Here is a 27408-nt window from a genome sequence, read left to right as displayed (position 1 = left end):
AGTTTTACTATGGGAAACCAAAAAAGACATTCTTACCTCGTGGCCCAACTTACTGGACTTTGTAGATATGTCTGCTGTTTGTCTTCAACCTAAATTCTGTCAGTTTAGAAATCCTATATTACTTGGTTTTATTTTCCAATCATTTTAATGATTTAAAAATAGGTATATAAAATCATAATCACAATGATACACGACTTCACACCCATCAGGACGACTGTTACCAAAACAAAACAGAAAAATAAGCAGTGTTAGGGAGGATGTGGAGAAATTGGAATCCTTGTGCATTGCCAAAATGTGAAATGGTGCATACTGTGGAAAATGGTATGTCAGCTCCTCAAAAATTGAACATAGGATTACCCTATGATCGAGCAATTCCACCTCTGGGTATGTACCCAAAGGAATTAAAAGCACGGATTCAGACAGATGTTTGTACACCAGGGTTCATAGCTGCATTGTTCACAATAGCCAAATGGAGGAAACAGCTCAAATGTTCATTGACAGATGAATGGATAAACACGATGGGGTATGAGCACACAGTTGAATATTATTCAGTCTTAAAAAGGAAGGAAGTTCTGACCCATGCCACAACATGGGTGAGCCTTGAGGACATTACACGAAGTGGTAATAAGCCAGACAGAAGAGGACAAATATTTTATGATTCTACCAATATCATGTGCCAAAAATAGTCAGATTCATAGAGACAGATTCATAGAGAATGGTGGTTGCCAGTAGCTGCAGAGAGGGAGGAAGTGGGGAGTTATTATTTAACGGGTGTAGAGTTTCAGTTTGGGAAGATGATAAAGTTCTGGAGATGGATGGTGGTGATGGTTGCACAGCAGTGTGTCAGGTGAATGTGGTAACCACCACACTGCAGAAACAACACAACGGTGTAAATGTGCCTAATGCCGCTGAACTGAAAATGGTTAAATGGTAAATTATATGTTGTGTATATTTTACCACAATAATTAAAAGATAGGCTTAACAACTGCATGTGTATCTACAGTTACCTCAAAACAAAAAGCTTAATTTTTAAAAACCTACAAACAAAAAAAAATAAGTGTATTGTCTATCCTTTCTGTTGGAACATTCATTAACATGTATGGATATCACAGTTGATAGAGTGAGAAATTAGCCTGTGCTTCCTGGAATTGGTTCCTCCACAGAGTCTGTTTAAGATGCAGCTGCACCCACACTGTCCACTGACGGAGTGGGACTTTTAGCCCATGTTTCATCAGACTCATTGAGCCCTTTGGCCTTTTCAAAATAAATATGATTGGGTAATAAATTCCCATTTAAAGGTGGATATGATACATAATATTTTAGCATTTCTTGAGGTGTGCTGGTGTTTAGGAGAAAACAAATCACTTAGCTCTGGCATTGTCTTGTCTTCCCAGGTGTACCTTGAAAGACTTTTAACATATGCAGAGATAGATATCTGTCCGGCCAACTGGAAGCGGATTGTTTTAGGGGCGATCCTGCTGGCCTCCAAGGTGTGGGATGACCAGGCTGTATGGAATGTGGATTACTGCCAAATCCTGAAAGACATCACGGTGGAGGACATGTGAGTAGGGGAACGGGGGCAGGTGGCCATCAGAGTCTTGGCCAGACCATTTGGAAAGAAAGCTGCCTCCTTTTTTAATGGTCTGTATAGTGCAGAATGAATGCATTTGACTGAATGTCTGTTGTGAGCTGGTACCACGGGGGCATGGCTATGGAATATTACATATGAAAACCTGCGTTTCTCATTATGTGGATCATGAACAGGTACTGGTGACACCTCCTGGTTTTGTGAAACTGGTTTACGGAAACTATATTGTAGGCAAACACTCCTTTAATTAGAAAGGTGTGGTCCAGCACTGATAGCAGCCTGTGATGGTTTATATTTGGGTTTCGTATCTCACTGCAGACTGATCACAGGGAGGTAATGCCCCCATACAGTCCTTTGTAGGCAATAAGCCAATCCAAAAAGCACAAAAGCTAAAATATTTTATATTTTTGTTTAGTTTCACAGAGAAAACATCGACTTCTTTGTCATGTTTTGTAGGCTCAGTTGCCTCAGGTCAGCCTTGTGTCCTGGGGCTCCCACTTGCAGCATGAACACAGCTCATGGAGGGGCATCGGCCTTGGGGGGCGTGGGGACTGAGAGCTGTCCACTCCCCTTACTCTTTGGGCAGTGTCAGGGTTTCTCAGATGGGCCAGTCTTCAATTTAGGTGAGGATTATTAGTAGGACACCTGCAGACTATTGTTTGGGGAGTGGGGTCTCTATGGACTGGGAATCCAGGAACTGAGTTCAGAGCCCTTGGGGAAGAAGGAATTGTAGAAAACAATCAGCTAGCACTACTTGACTTACAGTTCCTTATGATTTATAGTCACTTCTGACATTATTGTTGCTAAAACTTTTCTCATACGTTTTGTTTGGCAAACCTCCTCAAGACGTCTTTAAGCTGGAAGAGGTTACCAGCTCTGTCCCAGTCTACACCCACATCCCTGCCCCCAGTAATCCTCAGATGCAGGACCTTCCCAGTGCCTGTGACAGCTGCCACTGCGGGGCCATCCCTGGGCTGCAGACTTGTGGGCATGCGGTTCCGGATTCCGCAGTAGCCTAGGGCCCTCCTTGCCTCCGGTTACCAACTCCCTGGGCACCCATTGTTGTGGTGGCCTTTGAAGTATGCTTGTTTATGTTCTTAGGGCATTTGTTGCAGAGCCTATTCCTGCTGCAGACCTATAAAATTTCATCCTGTGTCTGCAGTTCTCTATTACATAAAGTAAGAAACACATAAAGAAGTTTTTTTTAAAATCAGAACTATATAGTAAGAAAAATAAAATTCTTGACTATATTTCATGGTGAAAGCAGCTACTAAAACAGTTGTCATTCATATCATAAAGGAGGTGGACATTTGGGTGCAAGGTATAAGAAATTCTGGCCTGTTTTCTTTATTAGGGATTATCTTTCCTCAGCTCCTTGGTATCATTTGACACTGACCAGCACGTCACGTGATGACTTCCTGGCTGTCCCCTCCTGTTAGATGGTACATGACCAGTGACTTGGTTTAGGTGGTGCCCAGGTTCTGTGAGAGCACTGAGGCCCCCCCGCCCATGACTAGGTGTGTCCACTTAAAGCCAGAATACCTGATGAAATTAGACTCGGTCTTAAATATTATGATTTGTATCCTAGCTGTATTTGTAAAAGGAAGTGAGAGACAAACACAAATTATAGATACCACAGAAGCATGAAAATAAAAGAGAACAGAGAAAAATGGTCAGTGAAGAACATTAGAGGTGTGGAGGAGATGCTTTTTGTACTCTTAACCCACCAGGTTTAATTCACTAAAATGCCAGCAAACTGAATTTTCGTGGAAACTTAGGATCAATGGAAAATCCCCTTAGTTGATTTAAAATTTTGAGGAAGTTTATAAACTGTTTGTCAGGAGGTACACATTACTCAGTTCATGCACATGTCAGTTGAATCCTCTCAGCACCCCTGTGACATGTGTATTGATGTCCATGTCACAGATCTGGATACTGAGGCCTAGAGAGGGTCAGTAATGCCCCAACAAAAGAACCAAGTGGGGAGGTTTACCCCCAGCTGATGAGCAAAGGCTCACCTTTCTCAATCCCAGTGACCATTATACAGTGGCCAAATGAAAATGATGTGTACTGGTCCCCAGTTACGAAGATGTTTTAATTAAGGGCATGAAACATTCATTTTTACTTTTTCCTATTCTCCTTAAATAAAAAGATAGGAGGGTAAAGTAACAGGTAATTTGGAATTCTAGGTACTTAGGTTATATTCATTGAAGGTTTAAATTCAAGTCAGTAAAAACCAATTACCAGGAATTTATAATCACAGTAACAACAAGAGCAGCAGCAGCTATCCTATATTGAACACTTCCTCGCTCAAAAGAAATGACTTTTCTGTGTTAATTCACATCTCACATTTATACATGAGGCGGTACTATTGTTTCCATTTTACAGATGAAAACATGGCACTGAGAATTAAGTAAGATGCCCAGGTCACTTGACTAGTAAGTCAGTCAAAATTTATGTTTCTTCTCTTCTAAGCAATTGGAGCTACAGTTGTTTCATTTATCTAATACTTAATTAAAAAAAAAAAAACTATTTTTTGTAAGTCAACTCTTTTTCTACACAGAGAAGTTAAAACAGTTGGCCAGTGTTCATTCAGCTGAAATTAATATCAAGAATTGTTTTGATAATGATAGCCTTAATATCTGTTCTTTTGATAGGCAGTCAATAGCTTAAACAATTACACATTATAATAAGGTTGGATTTTTTTTTTTCAATTGCAAAATAGTAATAGTTTACTGAATGAAACTGCTGCTTTACTCGTTAAGATTTTGAAAGAATCAGCACTGTGGTTAGTAGAATAGTAGGATTGATGTTAAACTTCTGTTCCGTATTTTGTCCAAAGAAAATTGATCATTTTTTAGCCTGCTTTTTGTCTTTTTTGAAAGCTATTGGTGCCCAGGCTACCCCATCACCATCTGAGCCACTGGCTGAACCTTAGTGACTCATGCAGCATTTGATCAGTGCCCCGCATGCCTGTAGCTGGGCAGAGGAAGGAGGCATTCAGGAAGACCTGATGTTTCTAAAAGGTCTGACCATAAATAGTTCTCCTGAAGAAACTCTGGAGTGCCACCTTTTTCCAATGCCCTCTGCCAGGCTGGAGAACAGATCATGGGGAGATGCAGCTCAGGCACCCTGTGCTCCTCTGTTTTCCTTGCAGAGCTCTGAGGACTGAAGGCCCAGAGTAGGCAAAGTTGTAACCCAGCCTGACTGAGTCCTTGCGTGTTCAGATTCTTGCATATTTTATTCTACTGTTTGTTTTGAGAGCCACTGTGGTCCATCTACAATATATTGTTTACTCTTTGGTTATATGATTAACACACTGTAAGACTCTATATGTTCTCCGTAGAAAAGCTGATCAAACAATCACATATATGGATATTTGGGGAGGGGATAGACACATTTTCCCCCTGCCAGAAGATTGGAGGGAGCATGGAGCTTCCTTCTGATAGGGATGATAGCCGAAAGGATCCTCTGAACCACACATTTGCAGTTCCTGATTATGCAGAGGTACTTGGCACAGTTGTGTCTCCATTTCTTTCTGGAGGTGCCAGCCAGTGACCACAATAGCGGAGGTCTTTATACATTTTGGCCTGTTTATCCCTAGAAGAAGTTTGAAAAATTTTGTATACCCACTACATTTTTTTTTTTCTTAAAGACAGACTTTCGCTCTTGTTGCCCAGGTCAGAGTCCGATGGAGTGATCTCGGCTCACTGCAACCTCTGCTTCCCGGGTCAAGTGATTCTCCTCAGCCTCCTGTGTAGCTAGGATTACAGGCACCTGCCATTAGTCCTGAGTAATTTTTGGTATTTTTAGTACAGACGGGTTTCACCATGTTGGCCAGGCTGGTCTCAAACTCCTGACTTAAGGTGATCTGCCCGCGTCGGCCTTTGTAGTTGATATTTGAAAATGTTTATCCCAAGTTTTAGTCATTGTAAAGGATGTTATTTGCAATATATTTTATATCGTAGGATTTTAAAGTTAAAAGTATACATTGGAGACTGAATATACCAGAGTAATATGAAACTCACAATTACCCATTTTCTTAGAGGTGAAAATTTTACATTGTTCCTTTTTCTCCTTGAACTCATTATTTTCTTTCTAGTTTCCTCACACATTAGCCTCTTCCTCAAAATTCTCCATGTCAAAAATATACATTTAAGTCAAAATTGCAGTAGTGTTTTCTGGATGATAATGTTCTAATTTATTAAAAACACTTTCAGGTCCGAGTTGTCATTAGTACACAGTTGATCAAAATATAGACATACTAAGGCTGGGCGTGGTGGCTCACACCTGTAATCCCAACACTTTGGGAGACCGAGGTGGGTGGATCACTTGGGGTTAGGAGTGCAAGCCAGCCTGGCCAACATAGTGAAATGCCGTCTCTACTAAAAATACAAAAAATTAGCTGGTACTGGTAATGCTCACCTGTAGTCCCAGCTACTCAGGAGGCTGAGGCATGAGAATCGCTTGAGCCCAGGAAGTGGAGGTTGCAGTGAGCTGAGATCGTGCCACTGCACTCCAGCCTTAGCGACAGAGCAAGACTCTGTTTTATATATTTTTTTAAAGTCAATATAAATTCTTAAATATAAAAAGTAAAACCTTATGGGAAATAGATCTCTTAATGAGATCAGTAGTTTTTTCTTTCATTAGTTTGTATTTTTGTGTATGATGATTATTGAAACCAGACTGAGTATCAGTTTTATTCCCCTTTCCCTTCTTTTGCCTTTTTGGTGTGAGTTCAGAGCACATGTTCAGATGAGTAGGTGAAATTTTGAGGAGTTTTATTATAGCAGTGTCACTCAAGTCTTAAAACACTTCTGGAATTTTATGCTGAAGTATTAGTAAAGGCTATTTAAATGAGCCTACCAACCCCCACTTCAGTTTGTTGAAAGCAAAAATTGGAAACCATCCAAGTAGCCTGTCATTAGAGTCATTCACTTTCCCAGTACCACATGTTGGGATATAGTCTTTTTCCTGGGCTCCTCAGACGATTTTCCCCCTGAGACAGTGAACCTTAGTAAGGGCGGGTGAGCAGCCTGCCTTTCCCTCCCAGGGCAGGAGAAGAGCGACTGGGAAAGAAGAAGCCAGAAGGAGAACCTGCGCACACAGATTTGTTCTCCAGCAAGTCAGTTTTAGGAGAGTGAAATGAAAGTTACAGATCTAGAAATCTCTTTCCTAATGTTGTGTTCTAAGCACGCTTAGAGACACTTTCTGTACCGTAAATTGAATGCATATCCCAGCTTGAAGTCCAGAGTCCCACTGAGTCCTGTAACAGATGTTATTCATGATATGGGCTGAATTGTCTCCTCTAAAATAGATGTGTGAAGTCCTAACCCCCAGACCCTCAGAATGTGACCGTATTTGGAGATACATTTTTTAAAGAGGAAATTAAATTAAAATGGGGTCGTTAGGGTGGGCCCTAATCCAGTATGTCTGATGTCCTCATAAGAAGAGATTAGGACACAGACAACACAGAGGGACGGCCATGTGAGGACACAGAGAGGGTAGCATCTGCAAGCCAAGGAGAGAGGTCTTGGAAGAAACCAACCCCACTGACACCTTGATCTTGGACTAGTAGCCTATAGAATTGTGAGAAAATAAATTTCTGTTGTTGAAGCCACCCAGTCTGTAAGACTTTGTTACCTGTGTTAGTCTGCCGCCCTAGCTGACTAATACAGATTATGGTACTGGGAAGTGAGGTGCTGCTGTAGAAAATACCTAAAAATGTGGAAGTGGCTTTGAAAGTCGGTAAGGAATAGAGGCAGGAGGAGTTTTGAGGTGCATATTAGAAAAACCAAAGACTGCCTTGAAGGGATTGTTGGTAGAAATGTGGGAAATAAAAGTGCTTCTGGTGAGGACTCAGAAAACAGGACAGCTATAAAGAATGCCTCTACCATTTTGGATGCATTCACATGTCATCATGAATAGAATGTTGTTGGCAATATGAATGTCCAGGGTGCTTATGGTGAGGTCTCAGAAAGAAGTGAGGAGCATGTTCCTGGGAGCTGGAGAAAAGGTGATCCTTGTTAGAAAGTGGCAAGGATCTGACCAAATAGTGTTCCAGTGTTTTGTGGAAAGTAGAATGTTTAAGAAATGAATGTGGATGTTTTAGCCAAGGAGATTTCCATGCACAGTGTGGAAGGCACAGCCTGGTTCCTCTTGCTGCTTGTAGTGTAGTGTGAGAGGAGAGAGATAAACAGAAGGAGGGATTATTCAGTAACAAGGAACCAAATCTTCTAGCCGAAGATTTAGAAATCTCAAATCTTCTAATCTCAGTTTATCCATATGGCAAAAAAAAATGGGAAAGTGTCTCTGGAGGCAACACAAGGTGTGGTGGGACAGCATTTGCTGAAGAGATTACAGATGTGACGCATGGATCCAGTCGACCATCTCAGCAGAAGCGTTGCCGGCTTGCACCCAAGGGCCCAGAGACAGGACAGGTGAAGCAAGGCTGTCGTACTCTGGCATTCCACAGGCCAGCAGAACTGTCTGGCATGATGTGTGATATCCTCCAGGGAAAGGGATGAATGATCCTGAGATGGTACCGAGGCCAGCAGGGCTGCCACTGCCACTGTGGGCCCACCAGGCACAGCCTGGAGTGAGGCTGTTTCCTCCTTGGCTCCAGGGGGTTAGGCCAAGGCAGGGCTGGCTTCCTGGGGGCCGGTGATGGCACATCAGCAGAGAGAACTGCTCTCCAGTCTTTGATCCCTGGAGCTTGCCCTGCTAGATTTCAGGCTTGCTGGACACCGTGACTGCTTTCTTTCTGAGTTTTTTTCTTTCTTTTGGAAGTAAAGGGGATGCCTGTCCTATGTCTGTTGTGTGCCTGTGCCGCCATTGTATTTTGGAAGCAGGTCACTGGGTCACAGCTGGAGAGGAATTTTGCCTTAGGATGAATCCTACCTCAAGCTTCACCCATACCTGATTCAAATGATATTTGGATAGGATTTGGGACTTAGAGATGGAGTGGGAATGATTAGGACTTTGGGGCCGTTAGGATGAGGTGAGTGTGTTCTGCACATAAGGTGGACATGAATTCTGAAGGGCATGACGGCAGTGTTGCGGGGCTGAACTTTGGCCCCCTCAAATTCACATGCAAAGCCCTCCCAACCCCTAGTTTAAGATGTAACCATGTCTGGAGATAAGGTCTTTAAAAACCTAATTAAATTAACATTGGTTCATTTGGGTGGGTCCTAACCTAATATGACAGGTGTCCTATAAGAAGAAGAGATCAGGACACAGGCAACAGAGGGATGAGCGTGTGAGACTCAGATGGCCACCAGCAAGCTATGGAGAGTGGCCTCAGGAGATACTAGTCTGCCAATAGCTTGGACTTACAGCCACAAACTGTGGGAAAAAAATTCCTGTTGTTTAAGCCTCCTAGCATTTTTGTTACAGCAGCTCTTGCAAACTAATACACCCTGTAAACTTTATTAAAAGAAGGAATTAAATCCGTATTCTAGGAGCTGCTGGGGATATCTGTGGACATAGATGCTGGTGGAGCTAGAGGCTCCAAGTTATTTTGTGGCACCCACACAGTAAATAGATTCACTATGAGAATTTTTAGAAATGAATGCTTCATTCAGTCTTTCCCAGTCAAACCATATGAGCTCCCAGGAATTGGTGAAATTGGGCATCACTTGGCTGAATGGCTGAGGGAAGATCATGACTCCTCGGTAGCCCTTTATGGGAAGAGGAGGCAGCACAAGGCTCACTGGAAGCTGGGGGCCCTGCGCCAAGATAAAGATGAGCAGAGGCACTGCCGGTCAGTTTTCCCAGCATAGCTTCAGGAATAGAGCTGAGATGACACAGCCTGTAGAACAGGGGCCTGGACAGCCATCCAAGCTGCACTCCCTACCTGCAACGCCTTGGATGAGCAATGGGTTCCTTCCGCAAATCCCATTTGGGTATCCCAGAATGGGGGAGGTGCGTTCCAGAAGCTTGTCATTCTTGGCACGCTATGGAAGTCCCCAGGATGCTAGAATCCTCTTGTTCTACCTCCCAAGTGGGAGAAGAGTCAGTGGCTTGGGCCTGAGGCAGGGTGGGAGGCGTTTGGGCAGGAGAAGTCTCAGATCTCCTGGGGTTGGCTCTGTCCTAGCAAGGGCTGCCCTGCCATACTTCTCTGTAATCCCATCACTCAGAATATTGCTAACATTTTTATTATATAGAACTTCCCAGTGTTTACATAGATTTTATTTTTACAAAACTGGGCTCATATTGTACGTGCTGTTTTAAACTTTTTGCCATTTAGCAGTGTGTTAATCTGTCTCAGTTTCCTGGCGGAGGCAAACAACCCGAGCTTTCCCTTGGAGCTCCTGAGCAGGGAGAGGGCTCACAGGTTTCAGACGGAAAGCTTTTCAAATGGGGTTTTTGTTAGTGCTTGTTCTTCTAGGTACCCTTTAGTACCCCTCTTCGTGGCCTCCTGTGTCCCAGCTTCCTGAAGTGACTTTCCTGGTATTTTTGACCATAGGCTAATCTCCTGCTCAAGAATTATCCAACAGTGAGAACTTGACTTGGAGTCCCCCCATGTACCTTTGGACAGAGGGGTTCTGGCTTGGAAGGCAGCTGACTGTGTAGCTGTGTGTCTGTGGGCGCAGGCTGAAGAACACTGTACGATGAGTGTCACTGAGATTTGCAGGCAGAACAGTCAGGGCACTAGGCCATGTGGATAGTCACCAGCACCAGTCAGATGTTATCTCTAGGCAGACCTCATATGGGAAGATGGGGCCAAGGGCCAGCGTTTCTCCCACTCTCACCAATAATCAGTGGTCACAGCATCACAGGCCAGCTTAGAGCAAGAAGTGGCAACCGCTGTGGATGGGGAAAGGACGATGAAATTTCACCGTGCAGAGTTCTGTAGGCAAAAAGCCTGTAAAAAAAAAAAAAAAATTACACCTCAGGGTTTGTCTGTTTCTTGTTTTTGTTTTGCAGTGTTCCTGTAAGTGTCATTTTCATGTGTAGACAAATCCAAATAAGGAGAAATCAAGTGACTTGTCCAAGCATTGCATGGCACGGGAGGCCACAGAGAAAGAACTTCAGTTCCTCTGTAGATTCCTGGTGTCTGGGGTTTGTTTTTAAATTGTGGTAAAATGTATGTAGCACAAAATTTACGATTGTAGCCATTTTTAAGTGTACATTTCTGTAGCGTTAAGTACATTCACATTGTTGTGCAACCATTAACCACCATCCATCTCTAAAACCCTTAATTTTCGCAAAGTGAAACTCTTCCCCCGTTAAACACTAACTTGCCTTTCCTCCTTCCTCCAGCTCCTGGTAATCACTGTCCTACTTTTTGTCTCTATGAACTTGACTACTTTCGGGACCTCACATAAGTGGGATCATACAGTCTGTATCCTTCTGTGTCCGGCATATTTCACTGGCCGTAATGTCCTCAGGGTTCCTCCATGTTGTAGCGTGTGTCTGAATTTCCTTTCTTTTCAGGGCTGTGTAGTATTGCCCTGAGGGTGTGTGTCCCGTTTTGTTTGTTCCATGTACACTTGGGTTGCTTCCACATTGGGCTAGTAGGAATGGAGGCTGTAAGTGTGGCTGTGCAGATACCTCCTCAAGACTCTGCTTCTTGTTCTTCTGGGAAGTGACCCTAGTTTCTAGAAAAATAGGCAGCATATTAGATGCTTTTTACATCATTTTAGAGTTCTGTTTTCAAGTTGCTGAATTGCACCAAATTGGGTTTTTATACAGTGTTGATCTATTTTGAATATTTCTGAAATGTGCTTTTTGTTGATCAACTTGAATGTATTTCTTACAATGTTTTACACCAAAACTGTTTCTTCATAGTTATCTAAATGTGGATAGTAAATCCATCAGGCCCATTCTTGGCATCACATTAGTTTTCTGATAATTTATCACATAGCAAGCTGCCAGTGTCCCTGTAAAAGATGTGCTGCTGTAGTTTGGAAATTCAAGTTTTGGAAATTATTTCTATTTTAGAAATCTTTAGAAAAAATTATTTTCAAAATCTTTAGAAAAAAATTCATTGTTCGATACAACAACTCTGAAATCTGTTTCCCCAAAGCTTAACCAGAAACTCAAGCTTGGAGAAAGGTTGTTCTGTTTTCCAGGGAACCCTGGGAAAATGCTGCCTTGTTCAAAAGCAGCTTCCTCTTGACTTTGCTCATAGTGTCTGCCTCCATCTAGAAGCATGGTGTCTGTATATCATTTTGGGCAGGATTATCAGGCTGTTCTCTTAGAATACTAGGACTTCTTAGCATTGGGAGAATACGCTCTGCAGTGATGCCTGTTGGCCACCAGACGGCGGTGTGTCCATGGCAGCTCCCAGGTTCACCTGGGATTTGCTCCTTGGACGTTTATTTTGACACTTCTGGCCTTAGCAGTACCTCTGACACCTTTGTTTTATTGAAATCTTACCTGGATTCCAGTATTTCGCAGGATGATCACTTAAATAAAAGTTGTTTTAAGTAAAAATTATCCCAAATCAAAGTAAATTATTATTTATTTATTTATTTTTGAGATGGAGTTTTGCTCCGTTGCCCAGGCTGGAGTGCAGTGGGGCAATCTCGGCTCACTGCACCCTCCGCCTCCTGGGTTCAAGCAATTCTCCTGCCTCACTTTCCCGAGTAGCTGGGAAATTAGAGGTGCCCACCACCATGCCTGGCTAATTTGTTTTGTTTTGTTTTTTGTTTTTTGTTTTTTGTTTTTTTTTTTGAGACAGAGTTTCACTCTTGTCGTCCAGGCTAGAATGCAATGGTGCAATCTTGGCTCACTTCAACCTCCACATCCCGGGTTCAATGGTTTCTCCTGCCTCAGCCTCCTGAGTAGCTTGGATTATAGGCATGTGCCACCATGCCCGGCTAATTTTCATTGTATTTTTAGTAGAGTTGAGGTTTCACCCTGTTGGCCAGGCTGGTCTCAAACTCCTAAACTCAGGTGATCTGCCCACCTCAGCCTCCCAAAGTGCTGGGATTACAGGCGTGAGCGACCACGCCCAGCCTAAATTCTTAAAAACTATAAAACTTACTACAGTAAATACATTTGGAGCTTGTTATAAGTCTTTTCAGAAGGCTATGCAGAAACAAGCAGTGATGCTCTTCATCTGATGAAGAGACTGGAACAGGCCCTCTTCAGGCCTCCTTCCTTGCTGCCTGCCCATGGTTCCCATTGCTCCTTTGCCCAGCAGCTTCTGTCTCCCCAGAGCCACTGGCCTTGCTCAGCCCCAGCCTCCCTGCCCACCTCCTTACCGCTCCTGTCCTTTGTCACAGCAACTTGAGCTGGTGTGGAGCCCTCCTCAGTGCTTTATAGCTGAGTGCCATGACTCACCGGCAACAGCCATAGGGGTCTCGGGACATCACTCAGGACAGGATGGTGCCTGTGTGTGGGGCTCAGACCCGAACTGGCAGCATTCAGCAGAGTTGGCGGGACGTGACTCAGAATGCTGAGGCTGGGATCGGGGTCAGGAGGGTGGAGGCCCTGCACTAGGGCCCTGGCTTCACTCACAGGAAATGGTGACTGTGCGTTCTGGCTACCTGCAGCAGGTTGAAGGGGACCCACTCTACCTGAAATACCCCCTCCTCAGCCCTGGTTCCTCTCTGCCAGAGCTCCTTGCTTCTGTCACCTCAGTTCAGCTCTCACTGCTGTGGGAAGCCTTCTGAGAGGTCACGTGCTGGGGGCCAGGCATGCAAAAGCAGATGTTGCAGTTTCTGGCTATGAGGAGACCAGTTCAAGAGGCTGAGTTCAGCAGCCACATGCTGCATAGTATGGGCAAGGACAGGAAGTGCCTGGAGGGTGCGTGGTGGGTGGGCACCCCTGGGGGCTTCCTGGGGAGAACGTGCTGAATCTGGGTGCCTGACCCAGGACCGGTGCTCCACAGATAGTTCTCTCACTGAGAAGGTTCCCCACCCAGAGGAACTATCCAGAAATCAACCTAATTTGAAAGATAGCTGACACAGGAAGTTCTCAAAGTAGAAGTTTTTAAATTTCTCCCAGCAACCCATCAGCATGTAGATGGGCTGGCGGGGTGGGTCTCAGCACCTCCTCTCCTGACTTACCTTTTTAGTTGAGTGGTTCTCAGAGTGTGGCCCCGAGGCAAGAGCCTCAGCCTCACCATCACCAGGGAACTCCTTAGAAATGCACATTCCCAGGCCCCACCCCAGACCTACTGATCCCCACAGTGTGAGAGTGAAGCCCCATGTCTGTTCTAACAAGCTCACCAGGCGATGGAGTGCATGCTCAAGTGTGGGAACTACTGCTTCCATTCTTCCCAGCTTGTGAATTCTCTTTCTAAGAGACTGAGGCAGAGACTGGACACTTCCCCCCCCATAATCCCTGCCTTTTGCCTAAGAAAGCGTATACACAGTTCCTCCTCTCTTTTCTCCCTGGAGGCAGGGAGGGGCCACCAAGGAAACCAGGGTCCTCTAGGTCTGCAGAGGCCGAGTGTTTTCCTCTGGGGCCCTGCCGAAGGACCCTCACTGGACTCTACATGGCAGCTCTTGGCTGCTCCATCCACCCTGTGTTAGCAGCCTGTCCTCACGGAGACCTGCAGCCAGAGCCTGCTATGTGTGTGTTAGATCTCAGTGAAGTGATTCACCCTGAAACCCTTCCTGGTGATGATCCCAATTAATCAGTCCTCATCCTGGGCACCAGATCAAGTGGATTTGGCTTTTAATCCCAATATGGTGGTGAGACTGCAACTCTGGTGTCCAGACAGACATTTAATTAGATCACTGGTCTCCCTGGTGGATGCAGTTTTCTGGACTCAGGTCTCCAGCAACTTGCCTTGGCAGGCCATGCGGCCTGGTGTGGTGGCTAAGCACAGGCTATTTTTGTCTTTGCTTTGCAGGAACGAGCTAGAGCGACAGTTTCTTGAATTGCTGCAGTTCAACATCAATGTTCCTTCCAGTGTCTATGCCAAGTATTATTTTGATCTTCGTTCTCTGGCAGAAGCAAACAACCTGAGCTTTCCTTTGGAGCCCCTGAGCAGGGAGAGGGCTCACAAGCTTGAGGTAAGATGCTTTAAAACAGCATTTTGTGGTGCAGTGTTGCTGATGCATCATCTGAGGACCAGGGATATATGTGGTCACACTGATCATTTTCCCCACTACATGATGTAAAATAAAGATGAGCTACTAGGATATATAGCTGGGCAGTTCATTATAATTTGTCCTTCTTTTTTCTTTGAGACAGAGTCTCACTCTGTCACCCAGGCTGGAGTACGGTGGCGCGATCTTGGCCCACTGCAGTCTCTGCCTCCCGGGTTCAAGCAGTTTTCCTGCTTCAGCCTCCCAAGTAGCTGGGATTACAGGTACCTACCACCACACCCAGCTGATTTTTTTTATTTTTAGTAGAGACGGGGTTTCACGATGTTGGCCAGGCTGGTCTCAAACTCCCGACCTCAGGTGATCCACCCGCCTTGGCCTCCCCAAGTGCTGGGATTACAGATGTGAGCCACTGCACCTGGCCAACTGCTTCATATTTTTAATAACCAGTTTAATATCACTTAATAAACATAGTTTTTTGTTTTTTGTTTTTTTTTGAGATGGCGTCTTGCTGTGTTGCCCAGGCTGGAGTGCAGTGGCGCAATCTCAGCTCATCACAACATCCACCTCCTGGGTTCAAGTGATTCTCCTGCCTCAGCCTCCCTAGTAGCTGGGACTACAGATGTGCGCCACTGTGCCCGGCTAATTTTTTTTGTATTTTTAGTAGAGACATACAGGATTTCATTATGTTGGCCAGGCTGGTCTAGAACTCCTGACCTTGTGATCTACCCACCTTGACCTCCCAAAGTGCTGGTATTACAGACATGAGCCACTGCAATTCTATTTTGAAATAAAATATTTTTTAAAACCCTTATCTTTGCAGATAGGTTTAAAAAAATTATAAGTCCCCCCAAAAAGCATTTCCCACCATATAAGCCCCTCAGAAAGGTATTTCTCAACCTGCACTTTTATAGGAAAAAGCTGCCAGATGATATTAACAATTGGGAATCCAAAAAGGTTTGATTCTGCTTTTGATTTTTTTTTCCAAAATATTTTTTCCATAGCCCAGTTAGAGCTGAGGGCAGCACCACCAGTCTTGGTCTGGGTTTTGGGCCATCGTTAAGCTGTGTAACTTTGGGTCTCATCACAGCATATTTGTATGTGCCTCCACCTCATATGCTCACCAGGCTCTTCCCACTTGACCTTTTGGCAAGAGGAAAAGGGATGGGGTGGTAATGAAGCAGGATCCCTGGGGAGAGACCCCTCCTCTAGAGAGGGTGTGCCCCAGCTTTTCCCCTCTGCACCTTTGTCCCCAGTCCTGCCTTGGTCTCATCCCACAGAGCCTTTCCAAGTAGTGGATGGCACAGCCGTATTCCCAGCTTGTGAGACCCAGAGGTCTTCGTGCTGCCCATGCCACTGCCCATCCCAGGTGGGATGTTGTCACTCAGTGCAGAGTTGGTGTGGCATTGTGATGGCCGGGCCACACGGTGGTCTAGAGCTGGGAGAAGAAAGCTGTTACGGATTACATGCTTAAGAAAGGAAAATGTTAAATAAAAATTTAAAAAGTAATATGTTAATTCCAAGAAGTAAACCATAGAAAAGACTGGATGCATAGCACTGGTTAGAAATAAAAATCCAGTGAGCGTTTCAGAACTCAACCATGCCCCTGTGATTGTGTGCCAGCCTTTGGAATGGAAAGCCCACCCAGTCTCCCAGTTACCTATTCGAGGAAAAATAGAAAACCCTCCCTCTGCAGGATTTCCTGCAAGGCAAATGTTGTGAAGCCTTTGCAAGCACAGATGTGAGGTAGAATCTGGCTTTCCCTGAGAGCGTGAGCCCCCTCTCAGCCTGTGCTGCGGTCCCTGGTCCCCCTCATCACCAGCCATGACTCCAGTGGCTGCTTCAGTGCTGATGAGACAAGCCGGAGCTCCTGGCAGCTACACAGCTCTGCAGGGAAGCGAGTCTGTGTTCTCTGCTGAAGAATATATGGGGCTCTGGGTCAGCCACCCTGAGAGCACAGGCCCAGGTTGGTGGAGTTGGTACCTGCCGTTCCGTCTGTTAAGTTTCTGCGAGTACGGAGAAGGGAGAGCTCACCTGCTTCTGGGGCTGCTGTACCACGGGCCCTAGGGTTTCACCGGGCCAGAAGAGAAGGCCAGTCTGTCCTGACAAGGCTGCTCTTTCTCTTCTCCAAATAATCAAAGCCTTCCCACGACTCAGACCATCCCCTCCTGGGACAGCGGGCTCAGCTTTTGTCATCAGCCGGTTCTAGCCACACCCAGTGGCAGCCCTGGGAGAGTTGTTCCCAGGGTAGCACAGCCCCTGTCCTCATCACCAAAGTGTTAATTATCTGCACATCTTAATGTTTTTGTGATCCTCCTAGGTCCCTCTTTCAGCAACCCTCTAGAGGTGACTTAAGTCCTCCATCCTTTTCTGCGGAGTCCCTAGCTGGTGGTCTGGCTGCAGCTCTCCTTGCCGACGGTGGCCGAGCTCTCCTCCCTGTGAGGCTCAGCTGCAAGCCTGTGCTTGACGCCAGCCCTGCCAGGATGGTGCTGTTCTTGCCCCGCTTGCAGATGAGGACGCTAAGGATTCGAAACAGCACCCGTGGGGGCAGGGCCGTCCCACACCCCTAGGGTGGGGAGCCAGCATTGACCGTGGTTGGGCCAATTGCAAGGTGACACTATCCTGTTATTTCACATCCTGAGAGTCTTTTCTCAGACCGTGAGCTCTTGGGAAACAAGAGCTGAGTCTACACTCCCTTGATATCTCCCTGCGGCCAGCAGAGAGCTGGGCTGCGGGCTGGAGCTCCAGAGGGGCAGGGGCTCTGCCTGTCCATCATGCAGCACCCTCGGCGCCCAGGACGAGTGAGCAATGGGCGCAGATATGGCCCGCCCTGACCCACACTGTCTCTCTTGCCCCTCAGGCCATCTCTCGCCTCTGCGAGGATAAGTACAAGGACCTGAGAAGATCTGCGAGGAAGCGCTCAGCCAGTGCAGACAACCTGACTCTGCCCCGGTGGTCCCCGGCCATCATTTCCTAACTGCGGAGGCCCGCCGGAGGCCACACCATCCCTTAGTTTCTCCTTTAGTTTGAGAAAAGACAGACTTGGGGTGGGTTTGTTTTTGTTTTTTCTTTCCTTTTCTTTTTTAACGCATAGTTCCGTCAGGCTGCCTGGATGAGCGCCCATGCAGCAAGGCTTGGAGGAAGCGTCAGTACCCTGGAGGTCCCAGCTCGCTCTCACCACTGTCAGCAACAGCACTTCCTTTGTGGAGGAAGCAGACTCGAATCCTGCAGGAGGAAATAAAGGGAAAGGGAAGTCGTGGAGAGGCAGGGAAAATGATTAAGCGGCCCGGCCCTCTGGAGCCCCCGTGGGGGCGGTAGCTGAAGTTGGTGAGCGCAGCGGTGGATGCAGAGCTGGCTGCACCCAGGGCTGGACCGGTGTGTCCTATAAGACTTCTTGCATTCCTTCTGCTGCTTTTTTGGGATGGGGGGGATTTTTGTTCGTTTGTTTTTTGCCCTGTTTTGATTTTGGTCCCACAGAGCAGGGGATGTAGTTTGTACCCACCATGGCGCAGACTTCCAAATAAATAGTACTGGTCATTTCTCTCCGCACTATTTCTGCGCGCTGTCTTCTGAGCTTTCTTCCTCACCAGTGGGCTGTGCTCGTTCCATTTCTGTACACCCTTATTTTATACCGTTTTTCTTCAACAATGGTGAAATTGACTGTAGTGCTGAACCAAAAGTATCCCTTTCCCTCCTTATTCCTCACCCCAAGAGCATTCTAGATCACATGGGTGCTTGTGCCTTCCAATTTTCTTGCATTTGTTTTTTTCCTGACCTGAAGTTGTTGTTACAAAATCAGTCAGACTTCGTGGGCTGAAGGACACTGTGCAGCAGAGGGTGTCCCCGTGAGAGTTCTGCAGAGTGCTGGGCGTGCACCCGAAGCTACCGAGTAGGAGCCATTTCTTTGTACCCCTGCCTAATCCATTCCTCTCCTTCCAAGTCCATTGTTGCAAGCAATATTCTTCTCAATTTTTATATGTTCACTTTAAATCAAAGTTAGTCTATTTGTATAAAATTTTTTAAAAATCTAAAAGAAAAAGAAAAAAAACAAGGGTGGGTTGGGTATTCCAGTGGGAAGATCATTGAAGGGAAAAATGTTACTATTTACTGAGGTATTTTTCACAGAATGACTGAATTTTAAAAAAACTCAACTTGCAATTTCATTGTGGGTGCTTAGAAAAGTTCTACAAAATTCAAACTGTGAAGGTTTATGCTTCATTAATTATGACCATACTTTTTCATTTTCTGACGATCCCTGATTTCCTTATGGGCTCAATAAGAATCTTGTATACCAAGTAAAATAAAAGAGTTAATGATAGAATATCAAATAGTGAATTTGATATGAAATCTAAGAATGTGAGTCACTTGCATATGTAATACTTTGGGTTTTTGCATATTTTCTTAGGTCACAGTGACAGGTTTCTGAGTTGTTTCCTTTTTCAAGTCTCTGGGAGGCCAGTGGCAGCAGCAGGTCTGTGTTTCACCTTCTTCCCATGTGAGCTTGGAAAACTTTGGCATTTTAATTAGTATTGAATCATGTACCTGATCCCCAAACATTGCCTGCTCTCAATGAAACATGCTTTGGAAATGGAAGGGACTCAGAAAGTCAGAATCCCAAGAACTCCAAGCCAAAAGTGCTAGGTTTTAGTGAAATTTGTGTCAAGTATAAGCAGACCTGTTTGGGCCAGAATTATCATCACAGCCTTTCTGGCCCAAACTTTCAAAAGCAAATAAACAGAATATAAAACATTAATTATCTTTCCATTGTAATTGTGATGATCTACTCTGTATGGGTACCAAAATCAGCTTCTCTCTTCAAGTCAGAGTTGAATTTAGAACTTTAAATGCAGGTCTAAAAATGTAGAAAATAGCATTTTATATTCCCTAATCTATATAGCTGAAAAAGGGATGTATTTTCTTAGCTGAATATGAATACCTCTTAAACATAAATTAGTTCCTCTCCAGTGAAGTATCTTATTTTACCAATCCATTTCAGGAAAGAGGTTCTGCTGCCTTAATAGCAGAATTTTATTTTTATCCCTTTTATTTGAATGAGAGATTTGAAAATTGAATTATGTAAATATTTCAATGCATCTGCTATTATTTTGTGGAGTTTATTAAACTACTTTAAAAAATTGTATAGTCTATTTATTGTATATATGTACATACAGTCTGATACCTAAAATTTAAAGTGGATTCCATAAAACCGGACTCAGTCTTGTTTAGACTACTGAATACTGTTTTAGCCTGTGCCCTCGACTCTACCTCTGTATAGGAAAATTTTCCATATTCATTAATTAGTATTGATCTGTATTAATTGGTTATGTTTCTTGCACTAAGGATGTTTAAAACTGCTGTAAGTGTAGATTTTAGTTTTACTGGCAGGATGAATCACTTAACACATAGTAGATACTTGAGGTTCATTTTCTTTCCTTTTTCTACATGATGACGAATAGTTATGTTTTCTTCTCTGATTTGTTCAAAGTTTGCCAAAAGAAAACACACAACCAGTACAGTACTTATTGATAAATCGTAGTTGACTGTAATTTGTTTGTAAGGCGAATTAATGCTCTACAATTAAAGCTGGATTACTGTTGAGGAACACATTGTCTTAGTGTAGTTTTTGAATGGAAAGTTTTTATCATTAATGAAGGATGAAGGAAACGACACAATTTGTTACTTTAATTTTAGATTTGATTTAAACAACAAAGTCATTGGGACAATAAATATATATCCCGATGAATCTTTTTTATTATTTGTTTTACATTTTCATTCTTTTTTTCTTTTTTTTTTTTTTTAACTAGAAAAAGAGAAAGAAGAAGTCAGGAGTTTAAAACCAAATGGGAGGGCAGATGAGAAATCCTGCCAAAACCGGGATGTGCCCTCATGCACGAGGTGAGCCCAGAGGTGGGGGCACCCATACCTGCCTCCTCTTCTGGTCTGGCTCTCCTGCCTGCCTTCTCTCGGGCTTGGGCAGAGCCATCTCCATTCTGGGGTTTCCTTTAAGCTGAGCTGCAAAGCAGAATTTGGGGAGTGAATGATATAAACTTTTCCTGCTGCTTTTGGTAACTTCTCACCTGGGGCCATATCTTACAGATTTGATTGTGGTGTTTTGTTTTTTTTTTTTTGAGATGGAGCCTTGCTCTTGTCACCCAGGGTGGTGTGCAGTGGCATGATCTGGGCTCACTGCAACCCCCACCTCCTGGGTTCAAACATTTCTCCTGCCTCAGCCTTCCGAGTAGCTGGGATTACAGGCGAGCACACCATGCCCAGATGATTTTTGTAGTTTTAGTAGAGACAGGGTTTCACCATGTTGGCCAGGCTGATCTCGAACTCCTGACCTCAAGTGATCCATCCGCCTCAGCCTCCCAAAGTGCTGGGATTACAGGCGTGAGCTACTGCGCCTGGCCGAGATTTGAAATTTTTAAAAAATGAAACACGATTCCTGGTTATTGTAGGTATCTAATAAATGTTAAATAAATACATACGTAGAACAAAGTAGTGCCTGCCTTCCTGCTGTGTTTTTTGTTGGTATGTTGAGATAAAATTCAGTAGGTTTTATGGATACTTAGTGAACCAGTTCTTTGCAAGAGCAGTGGTAGAAAGTGGTATTGGCCCTGTGTTCTTGAGCGACTCACACAGGTATGAGAGCTACTCCAGCAATTGAGAAAAGTGGCACAATAGAGACCTAATAGAACATGTCGCCTTCATATTGATACCCCATTTTGTCTGAAATCACTTGATCTCCCTTGATGTCATTGGAGTCAGTGTCTTGGGTGGGTCTTAAAGACATTATCTTCTGAAAAGTCAGCCATAATGAGGTCCTACCCTTGTTGAAAAAGAGAAGGAAACAAGAAACATGCTCTCGCACTGATACGGGAAAATGATACTTCAGTTTATATATCTTTTTTTTTTTTTGAAACAGAGTCTCACTTTGTCACCCTGCCTGGTGTGCAGTGGCACAATCATAGCTCACTGTAGCCTGAAACTCCTAGGCTCAAGTAATCCTCCTGCCTCGGCCTCCCTAGTCTCAGCCTCCCTGGGATGAAGGGTGTGTGCCACCATGCCCACCTAATTTACTTTTTATTTTTTATTTTTTGAAATGGAGTCTCGCACTGTCACCCAGGCTGGAGTGCAGTGGCACGATCTCAGCTCACTGCAACCTCCGCCTCCCAGGTTCAACTGATTGTCCCTCTCTCATCTCAGCCTCCCAAGTATCTGGGACTGCAGGCAAACACCACCAAACCCAGCTAATTTTTGTATTTTTCGTAGAGATGGGGTTTCACCGTGTTTGCCAGACTGGCCTCGAACTCCTGACCACAAGTGATCCTGCCACCTCTGCCTCCCAAAGTGCTGGGATTACAGGTGTGAGCCACCACACCTAGCCAGGCTAATTTATTTTTAAATTTTCTATACAAAGGGAGTCTTGCTTTGTTGGCCATGCCGGTCTTAAATTCCTGGCTTCAAGCGCTCTTCCTGCCTCATCCTCCCAGGGTGTTAACGTCTTAAGCTGCATGGATTTCAAGGCAAGGCCTGCAAACAGCTTGGTTAAGGGGCTGACTTGCTGTTATTGAATGCAGCGCCCTGTTGGAGCTGTTGCACCCAAACAGGGCTAGGGAGATGCCCAGGAGTACTTACAGTCACAGTGGTGGGGCTGGGGTTTATACCTCCAAGTCGGCGGGCTCCCTGCCTGTTTTCCTGTTAGATTTTCTTACTAAGTTTGCATATGTGAAGGGGCTAAAGGTCCTGTCTGTCACTCTCCTCATCAGTGATCAACCTCAAAATGAGCTTCTTAATCTGGCAGCTGCTGTCTGTGTGCACTGCAGCAGGTCTGAGCTGGGCACAGCACCCGGGTGAGGACTTGTCCTGGCAGCTATATCTGTCCTTCGTAGGTTTTTGTGAAAAGAGTTCTGCAGAACCTGTTACAGTGAGAAGTGAACTCAAACGTGATGTCTGACTTAATGATGTTCAGATTCTACACGTCTCAATAAACTTCCCTGTGTCCTTTAAGGGACTTCGTTTCACTGAGGGGCTTTCCTTTTAAGAATTTTTGTTTATATAAATAAGTTATTTCAAATAAGGGATAAAAGAATGGCATTACAAAATGTAGTTTGGGATAGAAGTATTAAATGTAGTGAGAATTTATGCCTAAGATGTTAACATTGGCATTGATTTGTATTGTCATGGAACCTTGGGTTTTAGTCTCAGTCCAAAAGATTAACTTGCTCTGTGACCTTGGACAAATTACTTGACCTCTCTGGACCTCTCAATGACCTTGGCTGTGAGGGAGACTCTTGTTTTCATCACCTGTCTTAGTCTGTTTCTGAACACGCTTTTCTCAGCCATTCAGTCACAATTGTTGGACGCTCCTCTAAATGTAGCAAGACTGGACATAGTAAAAGCCAAGTGCAAGCCTACTGGTGACAGAAAACCCAGGACGAGGGGAAGTCGGTTGTGTTCTGCAGGCCCTCTCCTAAAGAAGGGTGGCCATGGGTAGAAGCAGCAGGTCTTACAGGACCTGGGTACCGAGTTTTCCGCTGCTGTCCCTCCTTCCCCAGCTCTCCCCAGTACAGCTGAATGAATGCCCAGCGTGGCCTCTAGTTGGCCGTTCCTGGACCTGTTTTGTGAGTTCTTGTCCACATTGGTGGATGCTGGCAATCTCGAAACAATGGAGGTGGGTGTGTGAATCCACTGCCAAGTGCCTCTGTCCTGAAGAGGATGCTTTGTCATTTCTGTGAGCTCAGGAAGCCAGTCTTGGAAGATAAGGATTTTGCACCTCCTCCCGTACAGACACCAGCATTGGGTGGGGGCAGTGCGTGGTAATGATGACTCTGCAGGGGCAGGATCCCCCAGGACCAGGCCTTGGTGCAATGTAGTGGGTATGTGGTCTGGCAGGTCTCATGGCTGTGATCCATCCTGAGTCACTTCATCTTTAAAACAAAGAAATGTGTGACTTCCAGAGCCTTTCCCCTAATATCCCATTATGGTTATGCTGGGTTTTGCAGGAGCAACCTCGAGACTAATGAGAGGTTTAGTCACCCCTGCAATCTTTGAAAAACAACAAATACAGGATGTGGAAAAACCGAGAGTGAGGCACCCGGACCCCCGAATGCTGGGTAGCTCCTTCCCTAGTTTATGCAGCATCTTGTGCTGAGCTGCGGCCCCTTATGTGTAAGCAAAACTCAAAACAAAATTCCTGTTCTAGAATATTATCTAGAAAACGTGTACTTGTTTTATACGGATGTAATTCCTTCAACAAATATTGAGCTGGACACTGTCTAATTCATGTTGGGGATGGATGTGGCAGAAATAGACGAGGTCTTGGCTTGCTTTGGGGATGTTCTAGTGGAGCAGCTGGTCAAACAAGTTAGCATGTAAAAAGGATTGTGGTAAGTGTCAGGAGGGAAATTGAGTAGTTATGATAGTAACTAGGAGGTGGCAGCTTGGTGAACATGATCTTTTGAGTGGACATCTCCGTGGAAGAGATGGGGAGAAGGAAAGATGATTGGAGATGGGGATGTGGTTGGAGAAGAGCTGATCAGCCCAGGCCTCACGGGCATTGCTGAGGAACACAGATTTGAAGACCGATGGGAAACTACGGTAGAATTTAGTTAGACTGCACCATGCCAGGTACAGTTCTGGTGCTCAAGGAGTGGGTGTGACAGGCAGCACGGTTCCCACCTGGATGGCCACAAGCTGGAGAGAAGGGCCACATGCACTTCAGAGGTTACACATAGGAAAAGAAAGACCAGTTCTTGTCACACTTCTGGGATGAACCATCGGTAAGTTGTAACAGATAATGTGTTCCTGAGGTTAGTCCAAATCCTGAGTACCCATAATCTACCATGCAACATACATGATGGGACTATGTCAAGATGAAAAACCCGGGCCCCTTCTCTCAAAAGCTGTGTTTGGGCTGGATCAATGAAAACAGACACGTTTTCATCATAAACACATCTTCATCCTAGCATGAACATGAGGTGGAATCTCTGAACCTGTCTTTCCTAATAAAAATATAGACAAAGCGGTTCTTGAACATGATTTCTTCCTGCAGACACTCATGGGTTATATAGTCATTTATCTTGTGTTCAGTATTTTTTTTTTTTTTAGTACCTTGAAGCTAATGTGATTTCTACCAAGAAAATCTAGGAGAAACAATTGGAAAATTATAAGAATTCAGTAAGATTATAGTTACAAGATTAATACACAAAAATTGAGTTATCCAATTTACCAGCAGTAACCAATTAGAGAATATAATGGAGATGGCATTCAAAACAGCAACAAATTGTTACTATTTTGCTGCACATGCCTATAGTCTCAGCTACTCAGGAGGCTGAGGCAGGAGGATCACTTGAGCCCAGGAGTTCGAGACTGCAAAGAGCTGTGATGGCGTCACTGCACTCCAGCCTGGGTGACAGAGCAAGACCTTGTCTCTTAAGGAAAAAACCCAGACAACAAAATGGCAACAAATTATATCGAAGAACAAAAACATTTATTAAATGCTTATAGTGTGCCCTGCACAGTTTAAGCACTCAGCATTTGTTAATTCATTTAATCCCCATAACAATTTCATGAGGTAGGTGCTGTTATTCCCAGATGAAGGTGCTTATTAGGCTTGGAGAGGTGAAAACCCTGGTCAGTAAGTGGTAGAGCCAGAAAACCTGATTCCAGAGGTTTTTTTTTTTTAGAGGCAGGATCTCACTGTGTTGCCCAGGCTGGTCTTGAACTGGACTCAAGTGATCCTCCTGCCTTGGCCTCCCAGAAGGCTGGGATTACAGGCATGAGCCACTGCACTTGGCCCAATCCAGAGCTTTTTCCTCATCACTCTGCTACTTGGTCTTTCACTGCCGCTGATAAGGGAGAAACCCATCTAGAAACATGCTATGCTGGATTGAGTAGTGCCCTCTAAAAATTCATGCCAACCTGAAATGTACAGATGTGACCTTTTTTGGAAATAAGGTCTTTGCAGATGTAATTAGTTAAGATGAGGTCATATTGGACTAGAGTGGCCTAAATCCCTGTAAGGAGAGGGGGGTCGGCAGACACAGGGCCAACACACTGTGGAGGTGAAGGCAGAGGTTGGAATGAGGCAGCCGTAAGCCAAGGAATGCCAAGGTTGGCCAGGGCCAGCAAAAGCTGGAAGAGACAAGGAAGAATCCTTCCCTGGAGTTTCCAGAGCATATGGCCCTGCTGGCACCTTGATTTCACACTTCCAGCCCCCTAAATAGTGACAAAATAAATTTCTGTTGTTGTGAGCCATCCAGTGTGTAGACATTTGTTATGGCAGCCCTAGGAAACTGACACAGGTGCAATTCCTAAATCGAGAAAATGCCGGCCGGGCGCAGTGGCTCATGCCTGTAATCCCAGCACTTTGGGAGGCCGAGGCGGGCAGATTACTTGAGGTCAGGAGTTCGAGGCCAGCCTGGCCAACATGGTGAAACCCCGTCTTTACTACAAATACAAAAAGTTAGCTGGGCATGGTGGTGTGCGCTTGTAATCCCTCGGGAGGCTGAGGGAGGAGAATCACTGGGACCCGGAAGGCAGAGGTTGCAGTGAGCCGAGATCACACCACTGTATTCCAGCCTGGCCACCGAGCGAGACTCCAGCTCAAAAAAAAAAGAAAAGAAAATGCCAAACTTTGCTGGCAGTCATCACGAAAAACCTGAATGAAAGCGACGTGCCATGTTCCTGAGTGGGAAGTCATAGGACCCAACAAATGTCACATCTCTTGTTCCCACTCCCCCTTTTGTCCAGTGTGTTCTCTAAGTATACCAAGTTCTGTTCCGATTCAGGAACTTTTTCTGCGTTGTTGTTTCTGTCTGGCATGCTTCCCCCCGATACCTGCATTGCTCACTCTTCTCACTATCTGCTGTTTTTCTTGTTCACTTGATTATTGTCTGGTGTGGCATTTTTCCAGAAACAAAGCACTGATCTCATATTTGGAGGTACTTCCAATTGTCAAAGCTTTCTTCTGCAACTCCCTGATGTAGGTAGAACAGCTGTTCCATCCCTATTGCTTTTCAGTCGAGCCGAGGGCAGTGTTAGGGAAAGAGCAGTCTCAGTAAAGAAGCGTATCACAAATACAGGGGACTCTGGCTGTCAACTGAGGAAGTGTGAACAGTGTCAGTCTACAAATATGTGCCTTAAACGTAACATTTTTCCGGAAACACAGTACTGATCTCATATTTTGAGGTACTTCCAGTTTTCAAAGCTTTCTTCCTCATCTCCTCTGCAGCTCCCTGATGTAGGTAGAACAGACGTCTGCTTCAATGCCATGTCCTCACAGGCCTCCTCTGACCACCGCCCTCCGCCTGGGGAAGGGGCCCTCCTTGTTGCTCTTGTGTTGCCCAACCATAAGCCTTGCACGGCTCTCCCCACTATCTGCTGTTTTTCTTGTTCACTTGATTATTGTCTCGTGTGGCATTTTTCCAGAAACAAAGCACTGATCTCATATTTGGAGGTACTTCCAATTGTCAAAGCTTTCTTCTGCAACTCCCTGATGTAGGTAGAATGGCTGTTCTATCCCCATCACTTTTCAGTAGAGCTGAAGTGCAGATAGGGTAGGTGACTTGTCAAGGTCGCATCATCCGCAAGCAAACATCTTGCAGTTAATCTACAGCTGCCCCTAGAACCACAGAGCGTGGCAAGCCCTCCTGCACCTAGAATGCTGACCCATTCCCCACTGAACCCCAGGACCCGATACATGCCAGGCCCTGTCCAGTGAGTGAGTGGATGGGGTGAGGCACAGGTCCAGAAGATCAGGACAGGAGTCAAGGCATAGTCAAATCTTGAGCAAAAGGAGCAAAGCTGGAG

The 27408-nt window shown here is 45.0% G+C and overlaps 1 protein-coding gene across 6 annotated transcripts in view; it reads left to right on the top strand.

Moving 5' to 3' along the window:
- CCNY (cyclin Y) overlaps positions 1 to 20197 on the top strand; it is a 305165-nt gene extending 284968 nt beyond the window's left edge. For all 6 annotated transcript variants that reach the window (XM_025396336.1, XM_025396337.1, XM_025396335.1 and 3 more), the window contains 3 exons: positions 1395 to 1561; positions 14400 to 14562; positions 17456 to 20197. In XM_025396336.1, coding sequence (XP_025252121.1) covers positions 1395 to 1561; positions 14400 to 14562; positions 17456 to 17572 — 447 coding nt within the window. In that variant the 3' untranslated portion in view covers positions 17573 to 20197. The remainder of the gene's footprint in view (positions 1 to 1394; positions 1562 to 14399; positions 14563 to 17455) is intronic.
- Positions 20198 to 27408: the final 7211 nt, after the last annotated feature.

This window comes from Theropithecus gelada, chromosome 9 (assembly GCF_003255815.1).
Source record: "Theropithecus gelada isolate Dixy chromosome 9, Tgel_1.0, whole genome shotgun sequence".
In the NCBI taxonomy this organism is placed as follows: domain Eukaryota; kingdom Metazoa; phylum Chordata; class Mammalia; order Primates; family Cercopithecidae; genus Theropithecus; species Theropithecus gelada.
This window is presented reverse-complemented; position numbering and strand designations above follow the sequence as displayed.